Source organism: Aythya ferina (assembly GCF_964211825.1).
Source record: "Aythya ferina genome assembly, chromosome: 17".
Taxonomy (NCBI): Eukaryota; Metazoa; Chordata; class Aves; order Anseriformes; family Anatidae; genus Aythya; species Aythya ferina.
The window spans coordinates 12,284,026-12,302,946 of record NC_140316.1 but is presented as its reverse complement, the minus strand read 5'-3'; the positions used below and the strand labels follow the sequence as shown (position 1 = coordinate 12,302,946).

Sequence of the window (18,921 nt, the reverse complement as noted above, 5' to 3'; positions counted from 1 at the left end):
GAGCCCCAAGCGAAGAGGTACGGGGCTGTGTCTTAAGGCAAGGCAAAGGCTGGCTGTCCTCCTGGTCCAGGCGAGCAGGGGGCCGGGCACATCCCTAGGCTGTCACCACCATCCCCATGCCCTGTGGTACCTCTGGTCCATCTGCTCGCCCTCGCGGTACAGGATCGGGTACGTGGCGCTCTTGGCGTGCTCCGGTTCTCCCACGCCGTCTGGTGGAGAGACGGGCTCGATACAGTTGTCCGGCCCGCCGCTGGCTGAGGCTTTGCTCTGCTCCGGGGACCTGGGGAGATGCAATCGGTTTATTGCAACATCCTCTGTCTCCGCACGGGGCTGGGGGGAAGGACTAAAATAGCTTGCTGTACTGCGGGGAGAAGAGCCAAGCCTTCCCCACCCTTGCGGGCTCACGCCGCCTTTTGACACGAGCCCCTTGGAGCAGCGCAGCCCCGGGCATGTTTTGAACCACAGGCGTGCGGAGCAGGGCTGAGCTGTGGCCCACATTTCCAGGCAGCAGGCCAGCCAGCAGCTGCCCCAAATATCCCAGGAGATGCGAGGGGGCAGCCCTGGCACCTTCTGGCTCAGCCCCAGCGTCCCTCTGGTGCACGGCGCATCCCGATCCCTTCGGAGGCAGCCCGGAGGGGATGGATGCAGCCCTCCAAGTGCAGACGGTGCCTGGGAGGCGGCCAGGGTCGAGTCCGTGAGGAATTCCTCACGGCCAGTTCTGGGAATTTACGTCTTTGCTCTTTCTGTGGTTTCTTTCTCATTTTTTTTTTTTTTCATCTCTGGGTGGCCAGGGCTGGGCTTTCTCCCCTAATGTTACGAATCCAATTCTAAGACCATGCAGAGCTGGGGAAATAATCACACAATGACAAGGAACCACAGGTCTGGAGACCTCCCTGTTCCCTGGACACATCTGGGTCTCACTGAACCGCTGGACTGAGGGTGGGAGCACAGACCCCCTTCTCGGATTCCCAGGCAAAGATTCCCATTTATTCCAACTCAGCACAACAGCAACCAGACTTTCCTCGTGCTGCTGTCTGCGTGATTTAGAAGTGACTTTAAAAGAAATAAAGGTGTTGCTTTAAATGGGCAATTAGAGTTGAGACATGGCATGTGTGTAATGAGCCTCTGATTCACTAAGACTGATGAAGAGAAAATTAACTCTGAACCAATGGTAAACATGCTTCTCTCTTGTTTTTTTTTGCACCATCTGTGGTCTGAAAGCTCAGTGCCAGAGACTGAGGACAGTAACAGGGCAAGAGGCCACAGGCACAAACCAAAACACATCAAATTCTACCTCAATGCAAGGTAACAATTCATTTAATTTTTTTTTTTACTGTAGGGTGCTCGAGCACTGGTACAGGTTGCACAGGGAGGTTGTGAGGTCTCCATCAGTGGAGATGCTCAAAACCCAACTGGCCCCTGCACAACTGGCTCCATCCGCCCCTGCCTGAGCACGTGGCTGGACTGGAGGATCTCAGGAGGTCCCTTCCCACCTAAACAACTGTGAAGGGATCACAAACAGACTCTAATAGGGTCTAGAAAGCACCTCTAGAACTACAGGTATGGCAAGAGAGGCACCACAGGGCAAAAACGCCTGGATCAGAAGGCAGCTTTACACCCTAGACCATGTAAAGAAGTGATGCGTGCAAGCCCCAAGCTGAGGATCCTAAATCCAGCGGTGCCAAATGGCAGCCTGCACTACACAGCACCTCACTGGGGTGCCACGTAACCAAGGGCATCCGCCAGCTCCTCAGCCCTGGTTCACTTGAGGCAGGGTTTGCACCGTGGCTTGGCAGATCCTGGCTGTGCTCACTGTGGCTTCATTCCCTAAGCTCACCTCTTGCCTCCTTCGTTCTGCGGGGAGATCCTGGAGGCTGCTGCGTGCTCCTGCTGCTGCAGGTAAGCCTCGCTGGGGGTGCGACGCAGGTCCAGCACGGGGCACGCGGCCCCAGGGAAGGAGTACACCGGGGTCTGGATGTGGGAGTTGAGCTGCTGAGGGTGATGGCGCGTGTAGTCCTGGGTGATGACCTCCTAGAAGAAACCATTGAGTCAGAAGCAGAATTGGTCTCTACTTCTTGTTTTGCAGGACATAACTAAGGGCAAGCAGGAAGGAATGAGGGAGGTTTTGTTCTTGCAGGGTTGTAATTTCTGCCTCCTGCCAGCAGCAGCTCTTGTGAGGGGCTTTATTTTTGATGCAAGGACGTGGCACGACCGTGCCCAATGCACCCTGCTCTCTCCAGCCCTAGGCCAGCAGTGCTGAGGTCTCCAGCATCACCCCCAGCCCTCCCCACCAGATGCATTTCACATCGGCTCTGGATGTGGCCCTTCCCTCCTCCCCGTGCACCCCAGAGGAAGGAGAAAACCAGGTGAATTACACTGATGTGCTGGGCCAGCGTGACCACCCGCTGGTTCATGCCCTTGACGCTCTGGCTGGACTGCAGGGGCTGGCACTGGGGGCCGTCGGGCTGCCGGAGGTGCTGCAGGTGGGCTGCTTCGGGGGCCGAGGCCTTCAGCGAGGCTGGAGGAGGCACAAAGAGCAGAGCTGGAGCCAGGTGCCACCCGTGTCCCCCTCCTCGATGGCTGAACACCATCCTGGTACGGCACGGGGGCACCAAGCCCACCGTGCCAGCCTCAGGCTCACGCCGAACACCACCGATCTCTGCCCTCACCTTGCTGCTTCTGCCTCGGGTCGTGTTCCCCATGCCCCTTGTCCGCATCCTGCAGCAGCTTGGCCCCTTTCTCGTGGGACAGGCTGGGCGAGCTGACGGGACTCACCGCTTCGATCCGCTCAGGGCTGTAGCCACCGTGGAAGCCTGGGGAAAGGGAGAAGGGCGTTAAATCCTGGTGCTGCGGCCGTGGTCGCTGGTGGGCAGTCGTACAGGCAGCAAAGGGGGCAGAAAAGAGACCAGGAGAGGCCTGGCAGGTCTGGCTGAATGTATGGTCCTCTGGGGCTGCACAGATCTCAAAAAAAGCCCCGATGATGCCAACAGCAGGGACTTGAAAATGGAGCGTGAGGCCCTGCGGACCTCAGGCCCTCCCACGGGGTGCGAGGATCCTCCTGCAAACACAGCAGGCTTCCCTGCTGCAGGGGCAAGAAGGCTCCTTGACCTTTCTCTGCCTTTTAAACCCAGTGCACGGACACAAACTCCATCAAAACATGCAGAGCTGGAATGAAAGACGAACATTATCCTCCAAGAGAGGGAGGAACCTGAGGCACAGCCGGGTCATGCTTCCAGCCACCAGGGGCAAAGGCCCCAGGGGACCAGGAGGAGGCACCCGCTGCCTCCTGCCAGCTCAGCGGGTTTGGTAACACGACTTCTGCCTCCACAGACCTTCAACCTCCTTCTGCTCAATTCCTAGAAGCTGCCCCATTGCAGGCTGAGCTGGCAGGGGACCCGCGGTGCTGCCGGGAGGCCCCGGTGCCCGGGGTGTGCTCTGCCCCACTGCCCCACTGCCCCTGCCAGCCCCAGCGGGAGCAGCTTGGACTGTGCTGCTCTGGCATGGGCACGTGCTGGGGGGAGCCACCCTCACCCCCACGACCCTCCTGAAGCCTTCTGGTGGCCAACAGGCCCTGGTGGATGCTCCAACGTGAAGAAGAGGCCTCCCCCTGCCCCCGTGTGCTGCCTGCTGCTGGGAGCCCAGATGGGTGCTCTGGGGGAAGGTTTGCCCCATCACAAATCGACTCCTCCTTGAGTCCAGCCCATTGCCATCCGGAGAAACTCCTCCTGTTGCTTTTGTGTCCTACGTGGGATCGCAGCCAGTGGTTCCTGCGATCTGCTGGGGGAACGACCCCCGAAATGGCAGCTCTCTGCACCTTTCCCTCTCGTGCCGCCCCTGCTGCAGCCCCTGAGCCCACGAGGATCCTGCAGGGGATGGCACAGCCACGAGCGGGGCCGTACGTGTCGGGTGGCCAGCAGCCCTGTCACACTCACACACCCAGTTCTCATCTTAGCCCCTTTGATTTATTACCCGCAACTGTTTCGTACAGACTGCCTGGGAATTGCTAATTATGGGGAAATCGGAATTAGCAAATTGCTATTGTCTGTAAAAAGCAGTACCAGGAACTGAACAACATTTGCAAAACAGGGCTTGGCAATGGAAAAAAAACTAAGAGAGTGTGGGAGAAGGGAAGATCCCTGAGACACACACAAATAAAGACTGGAATAACGTAACAACTGGGAGGGAGCGGGACAAGCACACTCGGGGAGCTGACAAAGCCAATAGCCAAAACGTGCAACTCAAAATACGAAATAATGAAATCAAATCAGTCTCAGGCCACAGCTGTCTCGCCCCTCCCCTCCAATTTCTTACCATCGCTAGTGGAGTCGTTACTTAGCGAGCCTCTTTCTCGCTGCCCCTTATCGCAAGAAATTTGGCGCATGATAATCACATCTATGAAGTTGGCCGCTGTCGTGGTGGTCTTACCGAGTGCTCGGAGCTCCTGTTCCTGCATTGAAAAGGGTTTACTTTGACTCTTTTCTCTACTGTGCTGCTCGGGGCCTGAGGCTGCGTGCTGCTGGTCCAGAGGGTGGTGGTGCTGCTGGCTTTTCCCCTGTCCTCTGCTATAGTGATGAGAAGAACTGGGCCCGGAGGCGGGTAAAGGCCTCGACTCCATGGCTTTAATAGGCGAAGGCGACTGTTCGAGGGCGGCCCCGCTGGGCAGCTTTGAGGTGAACACGTTGTTGTCAGGCTGGGATCGCTCGGCCTTGCCTTCCCGCGCCCTCGAGGCCTCTTTCTGCAGGACGGCCGGGTCCATCATGGCTGCGTAGCCGTCCACCGCGCCGATGGAGGAGCGCAGGGCGGAGGCCGAGGGGAAGCCCGCGGAGCGGATCGGCGACGTGGTAGTGGTGGATGAGGAGCTGGAAGGCGACAAGAGGATGAAGAAAAGATGAGCGTGTGGTGAAAGGGGAGTGCTGCTAAGCAGCTGGCAGAGCCCAAGTGTTTAGCCCGGGTATTAGCCCTGTCTGGCTGAGGTATTTGAAGCTGATCTGAGCACAGAGTTGGCCCGTGCTGGAGCAGGTGAGGAAGGCTCGGATGAAACCTCTGCCACCCACAATAATGGGCCATGGGGTATTTGCTGTGGTCTGGATGGTTGACCACAAGGAAGAAAACCCATGGGACAAGCCCATGCACCTTCATAACGCCAGAAGCAGGAAACTCAGCAAGAGCAGTGATACCTGCACTTGGACACATCCTTTCCTGGTAGCAGTAAAAACCACCAGGTGCAGTGAAGGGACTGCGTACCAAAACCCATCTCTCCCCATCACAACTTCCCCGTTAGCCCCAGTCCTGCTCCTGCTGAGACTGAATCACAGAATCACAGAATCATTGAGGTTGGAAGAGACCTCCAAGATCACCTAGTCCAACCTATGACCTAAAACTAACACGTCCTCCACTAAACCACAAGGTCCAAACAACCCTTGCTGCAACTCCGAGGTGCCCGCGTGGTGCTCATTAATTAGCCACTACATCTCCCCTTGGAAGGAGTCCGGGCAAGGGGCAGGGAGCGTGGCGTGGGGACGTACCGCAGGACGGAAGGGGTGGGGGTCTCCGAGGAGATGATCTTCATGTTGGTGTTGTGGAGCACGCTGGGGCGCTGCTGGATGGTCTCATGGGTGCGGGGCGAGACGGGAGAGTGCTGGTGACTGTGAGAGTGCGAGGAGGAACGGCTGCTGGACTGCTCTGTACCTGGGGGCAAATACAAGCAAGGGTTTCAGCCCCTTGTTTCAGAGTCCCAACCCTACCTGCACCCAGCAAGGGCCCTGGGATGTAGAGCCAGGCTCCTCCCCAGCATACCGGGTCTCCAGATGGGTGCATGCTCCACTGTGGTGGATACCAGGATGGATTTTTCACGCTCCCTCTCACGTTCACGCTCCCGATCCCGTTCCCGCTCAGACACCGACGATCCTGACTGTTTGGTCAAGTGCGTGGGGCCTCCTGAAACCCAACCAAAAGGCAGTGAAAGGGCTGCAGACAGCGCGATTCCCCACGGGGGAACACAGCCTGCCCTTCACATCGCTGTGTCTGCAGAGCAGATAACGAACGGCTCCATCCAAGGTCACCTGGAGCAGGACAGCCCGGGGTGACCAGCACGACAAAGCCCGGGCAGATCACGCAATAGCTGTCCTGGCGCCGTCTCCAGGATGTGACCTTCCACAAAGCTGTTTGCTAGCTGCCACTTCGGGGGAAAAGGAGGAAAAGCAACGGAGCTCACAACAAGCAGAATCAGAGGAGCTGGTGAGAGGGAGCCGGAGCGCTGGTCCCCGAGTGGGAATGGATTTGGGCTCTGCCCCAGCACACTGAGCTCACGGCCCCAAATTGTTTAAGGGAGTCCTACCCAATGGGAAAAGCAAGCTGCAGCATTACCTGGGGAGAGCGGGGAGCTGCTGTGTCGGCTGCTGAAGGTCTGGGGGGGGCCGGGGATGTAGGTGATGCGGTCCATGGAGGTGGCGGAGGTGCCGGGGGTGGGGGGCACGAGGACAGGCAGGTGCGGCACTTGGGACAGGTCGATGATTCCTGGGAAGAGAGCAGTGAGAGGGCCGTCAGGGTGACACCGAGCCGCTGCTGCTTGACCCCAGCCACAGCTCCCAAAAGGTGGGAACCCCTCCCTGAAACCCCCAGGATGGATTCACAAGGACCTGCTGCATAGTTGAGGGCGAGCGAGGGCTCCCGGGGCGACAAGCCACGCAGCATGTCCGCCCGCTGCGCCATGGCCGTGGCCGCGGCGTTGTGGTGCATCTGCTGGGACGTGATGTAGTCGTTGATGATGGTCTGGCGGTTCTCCATGGCGGCCGTGTCCGGGTACCCCCGGATGAGGTACGGGGGGTAGAGGTGGGGGTACGTGGGGCTGGGGGCCAGGTGCCTCGGCAGGTAGTAAGCAGCAGCTGGGAGAGAAGAGGAGGGAGAAATGAAGCGGTTTTCCCCACTCATGGGTTTTTGGGAGGCAGCAGGCCGTGCTTTGGCCTGGTGCAACCTCAAGTTTTGGAGCACGATGAGGAAAAAATGATCCCAAAGCAACCGTGCCCCCCGCTGAAGGTACCTGCTTCCAGTTGGATTCCCCTTGGGATGGCGGCGGGATCGAAAGCCAGCGGGATGTGTCCTCGGTACAGGTCGACCCCGCTCACGCCACGGAGCAAGTGCTCATACGGGGAGATGGGGTGGTGGTGGTCGGGCACGGGGGCGTGCGGCGACTTGGAGTTGGTGAGCTCTCTTGACGTGGGGGTGATCTTTCGGTCCTGGGACACCGGCTTCCCAGCAGTGATGCTCCCTGCAGCGAGCAGAAGGAAATGAGTCAGAGACTGAGCACCACGGCCAAGCCACGTCCCCGCGGGGTACCCTCTGCCAAGCGTTTCCTCAAGGGACGCCCACGGCTCCTGAACTCAAGGGACCCTTCCCTCCTTGCTGCATTGCCAGGATGCATTACACCGAGCCACAGCCAGGAGGAGAAGCCCGTCCTAAACCCTCCCGTGTGTGCCCCATGAGAAATGGAAAGGGGCTCCCACCTTCCACTGCCTGTGCCCAACCGAGCCCATCCGGACCTCTCCCTTTGACATCCTGCTCTCACCTTCCACCTCCCACGAGCAGAGGAGCGGGACAGGGCACGGGTACAAGGTGCAACACGCTGGGCTAACCCATCTTTGCTACAACAGCACCAAGAATGGGGTCATGCAAGACCCGGGGCAGCCCTGTGCTATTGGCAGGGCTGTGTATGTCCCCTGGGCATGGCTGTCCGTGCAGCATTTGCACGAGGAGGACGCCAGCACTTTCCTATTCATCCATCCCACTACACACACACCGTGCAGCCTGCAGGCTCATCCTGCCCTGCACCAGCACCCTGTGATGGAGCCTGGCTGCCGTGCTCCTTGGCACACCAGCAAGGAAGAGGTTAGGGCTGCCGGGCAGAGCCGGGGACCCCAGAAACTCCCGGCCATGGTGATGAAACGTGGTTCAGAGGGTTCAAGCACCAGCTGCCCTCTGGAGCTGTCAGCTCTTTCCCAATACCCGGAGGGAGGTTGGATCAATGTCAGGGCCTTCCCTCGGCTCTTCCAACCTGCACTGGGCATTGGTGGCACTTCTCGCCCCACCTGGGACAAAGGGCACCATTTCATGGTGTTCCTAACAGGCTGGGGACAGCAGCTGACAGAGCCACCCCAAAGCAGCGTGAACACGCTCCTCTTGCACCAAATTGCACAGAAACGAGCCCGGAGCCATTCAGAAAGAGACGGAGCCAGCCTGCCCCTCCCCATCAGCCAAACACATGCACAAAAGCCCTGTCCCTGCAGAGGGGCAGGGACCTGGACTGTGATGTCTGTCCGAGCCCTGGCTTGGAGAGCACTGAGCCATCCCTGCCCGACTCCGTGTGCTGGATCCAGCCCCGCTGGTGGGGACTTGGAAATAACCACAGCTACAGCACAGGCTGGGCGCACCGCCACGCCTGCCCCTCTCACAAACCTCAGTGTCTTGGTGTGGCCACGAATAAATCAAACCTCCTGCAAGGGCAGGAGGAAAATCTAGCTGGCGTGGGAAGTTGCACTCCAGCTCCGATCTACGACTCCTCCTTGTAGGGCCCCACTCCTGCAGATCTCCTGCGTTCCCAAACCCCGTGATCTCCAGACGGGCAGAAACCTACTTTGCTGCTGGCGCTTTACAGGAACGCTGATTTTCCCCTTGGGATCCCTCCCCACAGCCTGGGTGCTGCCTCCCCCGCGCCATCCTCACCATATGTGCAAATCTCAGAGCGCCGCAAAGCAGCTGAAGGCTTCCCCAGCAGCACTGACCTAGCTAGAAAAACAGCTAGAAAAAGGCTGCAGCAATGGGATTTGCTGACCACGGAGACTTCCTGGTGTGCCCAGCCGGCCACGAGTGATGCCGGTGGGTTTTTGGGCTGTCCTCTGCAGCCCCATCACACGGTCCTCCTGGGGGAGCCGTGTCCTGGCCCTGTTTTTTGGCAGCCTGCAGTGCCTTGTGCCACACGCCCCCAAATCATGAGACTCTTGGTGTAGGACAAGGGTTTGCAGGTGGGAGATGCGAACCTCCCGAGAACGCTGCCGCAGAGCTGGAGGAGAGCGGTGCCCCAGGCTGCTGCAGCTCCCCGTAGCTAGCAGGAGAGATGACAAGGTGTCCTAGGGACTGGGTTCTGCACTGCCCACGGGGGTGCCGTAACGCCACAGGACTTTTTGGGCTCTAGATCTGAGTGGATCTCACCAGATCTGAGCATGTGTTTGGCCCCTGGGAGCCCCGGCGATGACTGGAACCAAGGGGAGCAGGCAGACCCCCCCCCGAACAGGCTGGGTAGGCAGCAGACCCCAGCAGCCAGCCAAACTGCCCGGATCTACCAGCTCAGGAGGATTATGTGTACCTGGCGGTGAGGTGCTTGGGTGCCAAGGTGATGGATAAACACACAAGGCAGGCAAACAAACACCAGATTGATGAAAGGGTGAAAATCCCCCTGCCCAGCGCACTGAGCACTGTTATTTCCTTCAGAAATAACAAAGTGATTTCCTTTAGAAACAAGGCTCCTCAGGGACAACTCCGGGACAGGGAAGACACTTTCTACACTGCATCAGCTTCACCGAAGTCTCCTTTCAGCTACCCCAGAGCAGGCATGCCCCAGCTCCCGTGAGTCAGCCCCAGTTGGGGAGAACAGGAGAGCAGGTTGGACGGGCACCTGCAGGGAACAGGTGGGGTCAGCAGCCACTTCCCGTGCACCTTGCTGCAAACCTCAGCATCCAGTAAAAGGCTGACAAGTACCTTCATGCTGCCGTGGCGTGGATTCCCTCGTGGAGACCGGAGACCCTCTGTGCAAGTGGCTGCTGAACGCCGTGCTGTGCCCTGCCTGGTGGTCCTCGTAGGCGAGGGCACTTTGGTGGGGTTTTCCCGGCTCAGGCACAATCACGGGGGCCCCTCTGGCGATCGATCCGCCCGAGTTTGTCACTGGGCTCGGCCTGTTTTTCAGGCTCTCTTCGTAAGCTCTCTCCAGGTTCCTCGCGTCTTGTATGACGTCCAGAGAGTGGACAGAGTGAAAAGTCCTCCCGGGACTGCCGATGATGGACCGCACGTCGTGCTTTTTGGTACTCGATGAAGAAGAGCCACTGTCGTACTTCAGCGGGGTACCCTGCAGACAGAAACAAGGCAGGCGAGAGGTCAAAGGGGCACAGAGCAGAAGGGGACGCAGCGACTCCACCCCACCCAGCTTCAACGGGGCTTGTGCTTCCCAGTTCGGTGGGTCGGTACACCAGTGACACCAGTTTACGTGGTGAAATGGCAGCAGCCATCAGCACAGCGGAGGGAACAGCACCGAAACGGGCAGGGTGGGGTGCCCGCTCTGCATGTCGTGTTGTGCTACAACAAGACGAAGATGAGTCACTGCCGAGGGCTGGCTGTGCCCATCACGCCTCGCTCCTACACACGCTGCGAAATGAGGTAGGCCTGCGAGGTGCCATGGGAACCCTCCAAATATTTGCAGCCCGACAGGAGACAGCATGCAATGCTTCATCCGAAATACTGGCCTCGCTGGGTTGACTCTTGCCCATAAAGCGAGGAGACCGAGGCTATGCACACCCAGTCACAGCTGCCGAGGGCACCGAGTCGCCTCTGGCCTTGAACGTGAGCCAAATGAGGCTACTCCAGTGTGCGTGGACAGAGCACTGCCTTCCTCACATGTCAGGGAGCACGGAGGTTTTGTATTTATCTGCTTGAGGATGGAAAAGGGGAACCCATACCCAAACAGAGCCTAAATACTGAGCAGTTTGCAATCCCAAAGAGTTTGCAACTCTCTTCTCTCCTGTTGGGAGCAGAGCCTGCAAGGGCAACAGGCTGGGTAGGAGCGAGCCCATACCTGCGTGATGGAGCCTTCCTTCAGAGGCCTCGTCAGGGAGATGTCTGGGGTCCGCCTCAGCTCCTCCCGGGGAATCTCATGGATTGACCTTCCCGCTTCTTTCACCGTGGCCACCAACCCTTCGTGGGCTGGCTTCATTTTCAGGGGAGTAAGGCCCTCGTGAGACCTGACCTTGTAGCTGTCAGATAAGTCCCGTGGCGGAGTGTTTTCCCTCTTGAGCTGTTTGGCTTCTCTTCTGAGGTAGTCCTCATGGGCCTCCACGTAGGACCGAGGTATTCCTGCAGCCCCCGGGCAGACAAAGCAGAGGGTGAGTCCCCAGCCACGCACTGGGCTCCCAGTCCCCATGGGGATGCTCAGCACCAGGGGCCTCCAGTTAATGCATGTAACTCAAGGGCTGAGCACACATGCAACTACATCATTAACCCAACAGGACCCCCTCCCATTACCATCAATTTCTGGACCCAGTTTGCACTACTTTCAGCCTGCCCTCACGCGAGTCACTGGGATTTTTACCCCTGACTCGGTGAGAGCTTAGGGTGGTGGAAGCTGAGCAAGACTAACAGCTTGTCTGAGCACAGAGCAGATCTGCAGCTGGACCCCAATGTGTCCATCTTGTGTTCCTCCTGCCCTAACCTGACGATAAGGACAAGGTGCCACGCGTGTGAGACACTTCCCCGTGTTACTTCTGGCCACGGCCTTGTCCTGCCTGCAGGCATTACCTTGTGTAATTGAGCCGCGGATGTGGTGCTGCTCCTTTAGGTTATGGGGACTGTGTCGGTCTGGAGGGATCGCTCGACCCATGAGACCTACGAGAGATCCAAGGGGGAAAGCTGGGTTGTGACACAGAAGTTCATTTAAAAAAGAACGCACAGTGACGGTGTTACCAGGGCTCCGGGGAGAAAAAAAATACCAACAGTTTCTAAATGACTTGATTTCTCTTTTTTAAACGTGCTTCCTTTTTTGTAGTCCTGGAACTGGTTTACCAGGGCAGAAGCCAAAAGCAGAGACCAGCCTGTGTCCCTAGTCCTACCATGCCTGTCAGATGCTGTCCTGTTGGGACGTGCCATGGGATCCCAGCTAACCACTGCCAAAACACAGGTGTGGGAAGGCACATCGTGTAGACAGGACACCAGATGGGGTCTCTGCAGGTCACTGCTGACACAGCATGGGTAAAAGGTTTCCCCCAGACCCACCTTCAATGCTGGCAGACAGCGGATCACGGGCTGACAAGCCCCGGCTGATCCTCCCCTCCATCATGTCGTAGGTCCGCTTGGTTCCCGTGGTCTCATGCGAAGCTCCTGAGCTCCTGCTGTCTTCTTTGGGACACTGAGAAGCAGCCACCCCACCTGGGGAAAGGAACACCAAGAAGCAACATGAGGAGCACAGAAAGCTGGCACTTGATGCAGGAGGGTGTTTACTACTGTCTGTCTGTGCTACCAAAAGGTCAGATCCCATCTGAGCACCGGCCACCGCTCGGCACTGCAAGAAACGTCGCATGAGGTTGGCTTCCAAGAAATTCAGCTGATGTCTTCTCCCCTCCCTGCCTGCTCAGATTCCAGATCTGTGCCTCCTGCCTGGGTAGGAGCAGCCGCCCTGTCGTGTCCCGCTCCCTCCCGCCCTGCGTGGGCCAGATGTAGGCAGCGGGACAGCTCGGAGCCGGCACAGCCCTGGTGTCAGCAGCTGCAGTTCCACTGAACTCAGCCCTGCAGTGCTGGGGAGGGTTTTTTTTGTTGTTGTTGTTTTGATTTTTATTAGACACCTACTGTTTGGGATCTTGTCCAGTCTTAATATTTGCTGAGACACTCCCTGGGTGAGAAAAACAGGCAAGAGGGGAGAGGCAAAGCAGAGAAATCCTTTGAAGCAGCAATGAGCGCACACGAGAGACGGCGAGAAGTCCCACGGGTCCGAGCCGGAGCGATGGAGCAAGCACTGGCGTGACTGCAGGCCACAGACCACGTCCTCATCCAAACTCGGACCAGATTTTTCTGCAAAGTGGAGCTTGAGCCCTCGTCTCCCTGCGGCGGGCAGCATCACGCCATCCCCGAGCGCTGGGTTTGCCAGCACAGCCCGCTGGTGACCTGGAAAGCCGCTGCCTTGCCTCCGCGCCCGCCCCACCGAACCCATCCACTGAGCCCAATTTCCTCCATCGGGTGCAGCGAGCTGTGAATCTCACAGGCCGGTTGTGATCCAGCTGAATGCCTCGTGTTTATGTAACGAGCACTGAGCGAGAGGATGTTGGCTCGGGGAGAGGAACGCCTCTGCCCATTATCTCTGGCCTGGCCGCGCCTGCCAAGGATTGCTGGTGCCCCGATCCTCCTCTTCATGGGCAGAGAATGTGGTTATACAATTAGGAAAACGGAGGAGAAGTTAAAAACGTTAATTCCATCGCGGACAATTGGGAATAAAAGTTGCCCTTTGAAAAGCCAGTCATTAATAAAATGGGATTATCACAACTTCACACCCACTGGTGCTTTCCGCCATCAGCATCCACTCGATCCAGAAAGGGTTTGGGGCTGCGTGCAGGGAAGCGAGAGGTGGATTGGGCTCTGAGCCTTCACTTCAATGTCATTCAAGGGGAAAAATCCGGGGGTGACGCTCAGAAAGGAGCCAAGCACCTTGCGGCAGACGAGGGTTGACGCTCCCACACCCTGTCATCAAGGCACATCTGTTGCAGAAGTCCCTGTGCGGAAGGGAACACGGCCCCGGGCACCCTTTGTGCTGCGGGGGAGCAGGGGGAGGGCACAAGGGAGGAGAGAGACTAAACAGAAAGCAAATCACTCCAAAAACACGTCCCTTGCCTTGCAGAAGCCCTCAGCAATCATATGCGGAATGAGAATAACCAATCTAGCACAATTCAGCTCGCACATGCTACAGGATCTCGTCTCATTACAGCTCTTTTATTTTAAGCACCCTCATGACACTAAAGAATTTGCAATTTTTTTTTCTGCTTGCCAAAATTCATAATCACCAACAATTTCATTTTCCTTTTTTTTTTTTTTTCTTTTCCCCTTTTAACTCTTTGGCTTCAGGCTCTGAAGCCTTGCCAGGCTGCAGGGGGGAAGGAGAGGCAGCGGGGCTGGCTGGGCTGCAGGAGCAGACGAGATCACTCAGGATGTGATAAATGCTATGGAGCATGGAAAAGGCTGCTGTGAAGGGGAAGGAATTAATTCCTCCTCCGTGTCCCCCACAAGGGGTAGGATGAGAGGCGATGGCTGGGCGTCAGGGAGCTCAGCTCCCCTTTTGCAGCAGCCAAGTCCAAAGCAGAAACTGGGAGGGTGCGATGTCCTTGACCCAGTCTCAAAGGTCTCGTTGATGCTCCCAGCACCTAAAGGATCATCTGCTTGTGGCTCTGCAGACCCACACCTGTCCCCAAGAGGGCTGCGACCTCCTGTTCTGGCCACCCTGGCCATGGGAGGCACAGGGCAGTGCATGCAATGGGACCAACCTTGGGTCCCAGCTCTGCCCCGTGTGGGATCCCCTCTCGGTGCATGGCTCGGGACCCAGGGGCCGGGGCAGCCCTCGCCACCAGGCAGCCTCCCTCATCCCCGCCCTGGTGGCACCACGTTTGTGCCCAGCCTCGTTCGACTCCAAACCCGGGCAGAGGAGATTAAAATAGCTCGTTGCACAAACAAGTCCCGAAACACTTCCTGCGTCCTCGCTGGGACCAGTCCTGCCAAGTGTCCCAAAGGGCACGCAGACACAAGTCTCCTGCGGTGACACTTCTTATCTGGGCGAGAGTTGACAGCAAACACGGGCGGGTGCGGGACGAGGCGGCAGCCACGAGGGGAGCAGGAGGCAGAGCCCTGTCCCCACAGGTCCCCGCAGGGAGGTGGCACCTCGCGAGCCTTCCCCATGGCATGACCCAAATTTGTGTCACCAAATGCCGTTTCACCAGTGGTGAAACCAGCTCCTGGCCCTGCAGGGCTGCTCCCAGACCCCCTCTGCCCCCGGGGGTGGGATGCAGCCCACAGGCGTGCGAGCACAGCAGCCGATAGCACCAATACCTGCTGAAGGAGGCGAGTGCCACCAGCATCAGGCTCTGCGCTTTGCTCGTCTCCGTAAGTTTGACTCAGAGGAGAGGTGACACATTCCTGCTGGATGGCTGTCGGTGTGCCAGGACTCCAGCATCTGGCTGTTTTTACACCGAGCCCTCAGGGATGAGAGGCCCCGGAGGACGAGGGGCTGTGGGGTTGCGGTGCCCGTAGCTCGGCTCTTCCCAATGCCAGCCCCGGGCGAGGAGGAGCCAGGCACCGCGCCAGGGGCAGCTGCAGCCCTGCCGTGCCTGGCCCGGCGCAGAGCGAGAGGCGAGCACGGAGGAGTCGTTTCCAGCTTCACTGGAGATGAACATCTGCTTATCTCTAATGGAAGCCACCAGGGCTTGCAGTCAGGCTTTTATGGCCAGCGCTGCTATCTGCTGAGCAGGCGCAGAGGCGGGAGGAACAGCTGGTGGCTGCGTGCTGATGCCGCTAACGCAGCGAGGCAGCTTTGGCATGTACCGAGGCAGCGTTCCCGTACAGCAGGGGTGCAGGCTGCAGCACAGCTTTCGGGTCTTCCCAGAGCCTCCTGAGAGCATCCTGGTCCTCAGGCTCCTTGCATCAACCTGCCACATTTGCTTTGGCAGTCCTGCTGCTGCACTGCTCTCCGGCTGGCTGGGGGTAACGTTGGTTAACAGGTGTCTCCGGGCTGGTCCTTCAGGGCTCTGCACCTCTGGGTAGCTGGGAACAGGCAAATGCATCACCCAGACAGGCTCCTTGCTGGGTTGAGGGACTGGCCTTGCCCCATCCAATGGCTACGGGTGCTTTAGAGAACTCACAGGATAATGTAACGTGGTCCTGGTGACAAATAAGGCACCCAGACTCCGTCCCATGCTGGAGCTGGAGGAGCCAGGGGCTGACTCATTCCCGATTTTTAATGCAGTTCAATCCGTGCCACACTGCACCAGCGCCGTCCTTCCTGAGACACGGGACAAGATGCCAGCAGCCGGAGGCACAGGAGCCCCAGCCACAACCCTGCACGCAGACGGCTCCGTGAGCGAGGTCGCTTCCATCTCAGCCAGCTGAACGTGCTCACACCCACACTGCTGCTTCTTCCTCAGCCCTGTGCGGGTCGGGGCTGCGTGCCACCCAGGCCATGCAGGAAGGACACACCAAGTGCCCCACACCAGTCTCATGATGATCAGGGAGCCACAAGCTCCCCTGTGCCGTGGGGAAACTGAGGCACAGCACTGCAGTCCCCAGGAGGTTGCAGTTTCCACGCCTGGAAAGCTGCATGATGCCCATGAATAGAAAGCCTGATATCATGATAAATATTTATGGCAAACTATCTGATTTGCCTCCATCTTGTAGGTTCTTTGGGCTCCACCTTGGCCTAAGACCCTGGGGACCCTCCCACGGTGTGGCATGTCCCACGGGCATCCCGCCCTGCGTCCCTGTGCGCCAGCAGCACCCCCTCCAAGGTGAGATGATGGCACGGGACAAAGGGAAACCCAGCTGCAGGGGGGGAGAGAACCCACGCTGGAAGTGAACCTGCGAGGTCATCCCATCGCACGTGGCCAGCCTTGCCCCAAATACCTCCCGACACCCGAGCACCGCGGCACCTGCCCGAGAGGCAGCGGGTTCCGACTTACCGTCGTAGGACAGCACGTGGCCCTTCTTCCCCTCGTATATGACATGTCCTTTGGGCAGGGCATCCTCCCTCACTTTCTCCGCTCTGCTGGGGCTGTCTTCTCCGATTATCCTGGTAATGGTTCCTTTGTACAGCACTTCTGCCGGGGTGCCCTTGGAAAGCCACCAAGATCCATATTTAACAGTGTCACAAGCAATTAAGCAAGCAGGCGCGCTCGCACACAGGAACACTCTGTTCCGCCGGGGGAGCCGAGCGGAGGAGAGCGCGCCCGGCCTCCGCTTCCTGACACAGCCAGCAGCGAGAAACCTGCAGCTTAATTATTGATGAGGACAATAACGGCGAGCGGTAAGAAGGTACGTGAGCCGGGGAAGGCTGCTGGGAAGAGGTGGGGGTGAGGGCAGCGCGGGGACGGCAGGCACCAGGCTGAAAGGGGCAAGGTGCCGGGGCCAGCCCGGCTCTGGCTGGGTGCTGGTGTCGGTGCCGTGGTCCTCACCTTGGGGCAGCCACGACCCTGGGCCTCTAAAGCAGCAGCTGTGTTCTTTGCTGTGTGTTTTGGAGCAAGCTGCCCGGCTTGTTGCCATCCCACAGGTGTGGGGCAGGGCTGGCAAGCACTGGGTTTTGCTCTCCAGGCCCAGCACTGCGAGCTGCGAGACATCCCACCGAGGCAGGGCAGGTGGGGGAGCGATGCCTGCCGCTGGGCTCTCCAACAAAAATAGGCTCCTCACACAAACTCGCATGAGCAGAAACCTCTGTTTCCCCAGGGGCACACAGGAACATGGTTCACAAGCACCTGCCCTCCCTGATTCCCCTTCAAAATACTCGGAGCTGGATGTCCTTGAAGATGTCGCTGCTGATTAATGTTGCTCTGCCATCACAGCCTGCTCGGTGCTGAGTGGGAACAGACACCGGGGGATGATGTCCCTCCCTGCCCATTGTAGGGGATGCAGGGCAGTGCTGTCAGAGCCCTGCTCCTGGCTGACACCCCCCTGCTCAACCTAACCCCACCGACTCCCAGGGCTGATGCCCACAAGGAGCCCTGGGGAGCAAAACCCACCTGTGCTGGCATTTGGGATTCATCAGACTCTTTTCCCACCCCACCCTGGAGATGCCTCTGCTCTGTACCAAGCTGTCTGAGGGCCACCAGCCCCTAAAATCCCCCCTACAGCTGCCGGGATGTGCCCATGTGTGGGATCAGGGCCCTGACTGCTGGTGCTCCCGGTGCGCCCGGTGCCGGCTCTCCCAGCCCCAGGTAAAGTCATCTTCCTTCCGTGGACGTGCTCAGAGGGGATTTGAAAGCAAGTGATGACAGATGGCTTCAGAGCACAGAGCATATATTCAAGATCTGCCTCCTGCACACTGGCTGACTAATCCGAGATCAAATATCAGCCCCGGCACCGGGAGCTGCTGCGGGAGCAGAGGGACGCAGGCTGCCAGGCCAGCCGGTGCCAGGCAGCAGGAGGGATGGGAACGCCAGGAGCAAGGGGCAGCCTGCTCTGGCCTTGGGACCTTAATTCCCCAGCCAAGGGAATCCAGACGGATTAAATAGCTGATGTACAGCATCGTACAAACTGCTCTTATTTCCGAATTCTGGCACGTGGGGCTCAGGACCCTTCGTGCCCACCCGTGGCTTCCCACAGCTGCTGCAGGGGCACACGAGGGGATGTGTTTGCTCCACGGGGTTACTTGCAGTCGTCAAGCATCCACTCCTGGCAGCTGCTGGATGCAGGGCACCTGGCAGGAGAAGCTTTTGCTCTGAGCCAGGATTTAGGTTCAGGTCCCCAGGGCCAAAGGGAACACGGTCACCCTCTTTGAATGAAGCAGGCAAAAATCTCAGCACGAGTGGCTTTGAATACCTGAATGACGGCCAGATAAAATCCCCAAGGGAAACAGGTGATTTTTTTTCTTTATGCTCTCTGCTCCGTTACCAGATGAGCAATAACTCACACGGCAAAAAACTATCACCCGCTTGCCAGCTGCTCTTCTGAAGATGGATGGTGGAGATTAAGGCCAAAGCAGCTTCCTGCTCCACAGAGCCTTTGGGCAGGACCCCCAGCACAGCGCGCTCAGCACTGGCAGACCTCATTACCTGACGTGCCCCTCGCAGCCTCCTCCTCTCCTCTGCCCAGACAGGGCCTTCCACCCCTCTCCTCCTCCTCGCTGCGTGCTTGCCCTGCCAGGATTATTTTCCCAGAGCCATTTAAAGCTGCTTTCGCCCGTGCTCCTGACAGCTACTGAAAGCAAAGGGGGAGCTCAGACACGCTGCGACGCTTTGCACCGCTGCTCGTCGGGCTCTGCTCTCCTGCAGATGGGACGGGGCTCGTGCCAAGCCGAGCTGAGGCTGTTTGCGAGGGCTCTGTGCTGCTGCAGGTGGCTCAGCCCCGTGCCACGTGCTCAGTGCACCCACAAACACCGGCACCCCAAGCTGCAGTGACCAGCACCCGGGAAAAGCAAAGCCCGAC

General features: G+C 58.5%; 1 protein-coding gene across 12 annotated transcripts in view; it reads right to left on the bottom strand.

The window, feature by feature from the left end:
- The window catches only part of NCOR2 (nuclear receptor corepressor 2), a 223,944-nt gene that overhangs the window by 8,564 nt on the left and 196,459 nt on the right, over window positions 1–18,921 (bottom strand). For all 12 annotated transcript variants that reach the window (XM_084539360.1, XM_084539364.1, XM_084539369.1 and 9 more), the window contains 15 exons: window positions 16,464–16,614; window positions 12,031–12,183; window positions 11,557–11,643; window positions 10,838–11,115; window positions 9,751–10,114; window positions 7,040–7,267; window positions 6,639–6,884; window positions 6,367–6,516; window positions 5,797–5,937; window positions 5,526–5,688; window positions 4,426–4,859; window positions 2,670–2,813; window positions 2,376–2,518; window positions 1,838–2,031; window positions 131–280 (listed from right to left, as the gene is read on the bottom strand). In XM_084539360.1, the coding sequence (XP_084395486.1) occupies window positions 131–280; window positions 1,838–2,031; window positions 2,376–2,518; window positions 2,670–2,813; window positions 4,426–4,859; window positions 5,526–5,688; window positions 5,797–5,937; window positions 6,367–6,516; window positions 6,639–6,884; window positions 7,040–7,267; window positions 9,751–10,114; window positions 10,838–11,115; window positions 11,557–11,643; window positions 12,031–12,183; window positions 16,464–16,614 (3,026 nt within the window). The remainder of the gene's footprint in view (window positions 1–130; window positions 281–1,837; window positions 2,032–2,375; window positions 2,519–2,669; window positions 2,814–4,425; window positions 4,860–5,525; window positions 5,689–5,796; window positions 5,938–6,366; window positions 6,517–6,638; window positions 6,885–7,039; window positions 7,268–9,750; window positions 10,115–10,837; window positions 11,116–11,556; window positions 11,644–12,030; window positions 12,184–16,463; window positions 16,615–18,921) is intronic.